The sequence below is a fragment of the Morone saxatilis genome, unplaced genomic scaffold (assembly GCF_004916995.1).
Source record: "Morone saxatilis isolate NCDOM2014 unplaced genomic scaffold, NCSU_SB_2.0 Contig8, whole genome shotgun sequence".
Classification (NCBI taxonomy): domain Eukaryota; kingdom Metazoa; phylum Chordata; class Actinopteri; family Moronidae; genus Morone; species Morone saxatilis.
In genome coordinates, this window is record NW_023340257.1 from 26873019 (window position 1) to 26877758 (window position 4740).

General features: G+C 42.9%; 1 protein-coding gene across 1 annotated transcript in view; it reads right to left on the minus strand.

Moving 5' to 3' along the window:
* Positions 1-898: 898 nt before the first annotated feature.
* Positions 899-4740, minus strand: part of LOC118341402 (segment polarity protein dishevelled homolog DVL-3) — a 6674-nt gene continuing 2832 nt past the window's right edge. The window contains exons 2-8 of the mRNA XM_035679648.1: positions 4281-4357; positions 3954-4021; positions 3570-3650; positions 3355-3489; positions 2805-2972; positions 2363-2572; positions 899-2221 (exon numbers count right to left, since the gene is read on the minus strand). Coding sequence (XP_035535541.1) covers positions 1908-2221; positions 2363-2572; positions 2805-2972; positions 3355-3489; positions 3570-3650; positions 3954-4021; positions 4281-4357 — 1053 coding nt within the window. The 3' untranslated portion in view covers positions 899-1907. The remainder of the gene's footprint in view (positions 2222-2362; positions 2573-2804; positions 2973-3354; positions 3490-3569; positions 3651-3953; positions 4022-4280; positions 4358-4740) is intronic.

The window sequence follows — 4740 nt, forward strand, 5'->3', positions numbered from 1 at the left end:
CCTGTATCTACAGCACTGACTCTGTTCTGTATCTGTCCTGACCTCTGTGCCTTAGTATTATTCTCAAATAGAATCTTTATTTACTATCTTTAAAAGAAAAATCTAATTATTTGACTTCACTAAAACTTATAAAATAAAGTTAATAACCTCATATTATTACTATTATATATTCAAATAGACAGTACAGATCTCTGACCTATATCACAATATAATATTGTTACTGTTGTTTGGACTCTGTCCTGTAGCTGTAAATTAGTATTATTGTAGAGTTATTGTTGGTGTATTTGTATAAAATGTTACACACATGTTCAATGTCTCAACAACAACATTCCTAAACTTCAGTTCAGTTCAGCAGTGAAGAATTATGGCTGTTAAGTAAGTCCTGGTCAGCTTCATCCAAAAAATCCAAAATGGTGGAATGTTTTATGGCGTGAATGAGCGTGGCCTATAAATCATCCAGCCCAGGTGGCGCTATTGTTCTGAATGAAATCACACATCAAAATATTAATAAACATTTATAGTCACTGTGGTTAGAAACCTGATATCTGGTTCGTATAACAATGTCTGTGTGGACTTGTGGAGATACAGATATTGATATAGATCAGCTCTGTAGGACGTACAGCTGATAACCAACCACATGGTGGCGCTATTGAACACATCTCCATGGGACACCTCCATAACGTTCTCAAACTGAATATTTCAAATTAAAGTGCACGAACTGTGTTGAGACATAAATATCTTCTCTGATAAAAGTTAATAAGTCTAAGGAATATTGATTGGTACATGGATCTGTAACATCGATATTCATATTTTCAAATTAAAAGTATCTGTTATTTGACTGTTTTCATCTTTTGTAAATAAAACAAAAACAAATCAACACAAAAGGTTTGTTGGACATTTTTTAATGTTAAAACTCTTCAGAGAGTGAAGACGAGCAGCAGAGGAAAATAAAACTATGTTCATAAATAAAAACATCAGACTGATATCTCATATATTAATATGATTAAAGGTGTGCACAATATGATTGCAGGTGAAGACAATGGAAAGATAAACACTGAGGTACAGAACTGAGACCTGAATCCTGCTCACAAACTGGTCCATAATGAGCCAGTAAACAAATATTCCACCTTGTTAACTCTTCAGTGTAAGAACCCCGAAGCCTGAACGTGGTGGCGGCAGGCTCAGCAAGGTCCAGGTCTGCTTCCAGTTGGCCAGAATACCTCTAAAGAGAAACCTCCAAACCACCTGAACAGACTGCTTATAACATATAGCAGTCCTCCTCCAACCTCCTTCCTGATGGCAATCTCCTTCTTTTACTCACCAAAGTTCATAACCAGAGATCCACCGTTAGACCGAGAGCTTCGGTAGTCCAGTAAAAGACATACAAAGACCACAAGATACTTTTCTGAGTATCTGGTAGTGTTTTTCCACCAAATCTGTTCTGTTCTTCTTTCACTGTGCTTCCACCAGTTTTAAGTGGAACAATTGTAATCAATCAACCAATCAAAGTCATCAACAGAGGGAGCTTCACAACGACCTGCAGAATATGACACTTTGGTTGGTTCCCAACGATAAACTGATATGTTTCTGGGTATAGATCTCCCAGTAAACCAATAAAGACCCAAGGTACTCAAACTGTTCTGAGTATATAGATGTAGTCCTGGAGACGACCCAGCCTGAGGACTCTGCTGGAGGAATGTCCAAAACAAACACCGCGTTCAGCATCAACGAGGTTCTACTGAAGTTAAACGTCCCTGAATGAGTTCAAATGCTTAAACACAAAAGTTTCTTTCATTCGTTCAGTTCCTTCTGTGGAGTTTAAAAACTTAAATATGGTTCTTTGATCAGCGTCAGCAGATTGTACAAATGTCTTCTTTTTAAAACCAGGACAGGTTGTGACATCATCATCACATGACATCCACAAAGAAATCACTGGGGTTTCCCATGGCCAGGCAGAAGGACTGCCGGGAAGCAGAAAGGTCGCCAGGCTGAGCTTGAGATGGCGACGGTGCCGGCGGGAGGTCCTTAGAGTCTTTGTTACCATGGAGACCAGAGAAGGAGGTTGGGGGTTGACGGGTGCCGGCGGCAGCAGTGAGGGAGTCCGCCACCAGCTGTTTGTCAGGTGAAGTGCTCACTCTCTCTTTGGTGGGCTCTGATCCGCTCTCTCCTCCCCCTCCTTCCTTCAGACGGTCACTACAGTTTGATCCGCTGCTACGACTTCCTGTGAACACAACCCACAAAAAAACTTAATCTTCTGTTGTGTACCGGCCTCAGGGGGGAGGGTCCATGATCCTGATTGTTGGAAACTAACAGAGACGGTTTTAGTTTTATTTTGTTTGGTCAACATGTACGGCTCTCTTACCTCCACTGTGTTGACTGCCTTCTCCTCCTCCCCCCCAGGCCGGCAGCTGAGGGAGGGGGTGGGGCGAGCTGTAGGGGTGAGGGACGGGGTACTGGTAGGGGAAGGCTGGGGCCCACTGGGGACCTGATGCTGGAGCCTGGGGGTCACCATCTGATCCTCCTCCACGACTGGAGGCCTCTTCTTGATCCAGCAGAGACATCAGACCCAGATCTGACAGACAGAATCACAAACATACTGTTGGTCTGAGGGGACCAGGACTAGATCCTGGTGTCCTGGTGTTTCTCACCAAAATCTGCTCCAGTTTCCTGCCAGAAATCACTGGATGTATTAAGATTAGTGACATTAAGAGATTATACTGGCATTTAGGTGTGTTCAGGAATAAACTGCTGATTATATGATTTATATTTAATTATCATTAATAGAAGCTGTTTACTGGACTCACCTCCACAGAGGTCCCCGAACACGTAGTAGCACTGTTCAGAGAAGGTCACCTTGTTGACGGTGTGTTTGATGTAACCGGCCTTCAGCAGGTTTCCTGCATACTTGCGAGCTTCGCGGCGGTCAGTGAAGCCTTCCACGTTACAGTGGAGCCAGTCCACCACGTCTGAACCTGGACAGACCGGACACAGACTGGAGTTAGATCTTTGATCAGATCAGATCTTAGATCAGCTCTGGATGGAACAACAGCTGCTGAGGATTCTGGGTACTGTAGTATTTTGTTCTCTGAGAGAATCACTTCTGACTAACTGCTAACGTCAAACAACCGACACCCAGAGTTAAAGCTACCATTAATGCAAAGCTTGTGGAATAATTTGTGATGTTGTGTTTTAGCTGGATAACGTTAGCTTGCTCGCTAATATTGTCACTTGCAAAATACTAACTAGCTTCCCCAGCTAACGTGATACTAACTAATGTATTCTGACACGCTGTTGATTTTAGCCGGTACAAAGCTAACGGTTGCTTTGGCAGGGGCATCCAACCGAGCATCTTACCGATGAAGGCGTTGGGGATGGTGATCTTCAGCCACATCCGGTCCCGAACCTCCAGGCCCGACTCAGGATTGGCCATCGCCTTGACAACAGCCGTCATGTCGCTGTGGATGGTGAGATGGTTTTCTTCGTGCACGCCTGAAGAACATCACATTACTGTTGGAGTCATGGAGAAACAGGCGATGGATGGATGCTGCAGTGGCTGATGGGAGTCTTACCATAGTGTGGGAGTAGACTCCCCGTCATGGCGGCGGTGTGTGACACCCAGGCAGCGGGGTCGATCGGACGGACCGGCTCGCCTTCAGGAAAGACGGATGATGGAGAACAACAGATAATAGGATGTAACACCTCATACAGCGGGTTATATAAAGGATGTAATAGATTACATTCTGTCTATATGTCTCTTTTATCTTTTAACCTTTCAACTTAGATTAGCCTAGCATAGCATATATAAGCACAGGAAACGAGGAAGTTGACCAGGGCTAGCTCAACTGCTATTGGAGCACAGAGCAAAAGGGGAGGGGCTTAAGAAGGGTTAAGGTTAGTACGAGCGTGGTAATAGATTATTTTAATGAGTAACAAGATGTGTGTTGTTGACTCACTCCTTGGCAGTGTAAAGCAGCCTCGTGGGTTTGGATCCCAACACTTTGCCACCGTTAACGTCACTGGACTGCAGACAGGCAGACAGACAGACAGACAGGCAGACAGACAGGCAGACAGGCAGACAGATAGTATTAGTAGTTCATTAAACCAACAATCCCACACTGGCCGGGGGTATAAGGGTCAAGATTTAAGGGTTCAGAAGGAAACTGAAAGGTAGACCACAATGGCTGATCTATTAGTAGTATTATTAGTATTATTAGCAGTATTATTATCAGTATTATTAGTATTAATAGTATTATTAGTAGTATTAGTATGAGATGTCTGACCCCGGTTTGTGGACGACCTCTCTGAGGACTCTGACAGCGTCGTCGTTACTCATGTTCTCAAAGTTGATGTCGTTCACCTGAAAGACAGAAAATACTGCAGTTAGTACTACAACTACCAAATAGTGCAGTTAGTACTACTACTACCAAATACTACCAAATACTGCAGTTATATGATATATGTTATATATATATAGTATTAGTACTATATATACAGTATTAGTACTGTAGTATTAGTACTGTAGTACTGTAGTATTAGTACTGTAGTACCTGTAGTACTGTAGTATTAGTACTGTAGTACTGTAGTACTGTAGTATTAGTACTGTAGTACTGTAGTACTGTAGTATTAGTACTGTAAGTAAAGTAAAGCTAATAGAACTAGATGTTTCAATCCCTTTAGAAGGAAACTCTTGACAGTAGCAGTCGGTGTGGAGTGGTGATGTCATTGGGGTCATCAGGTGGG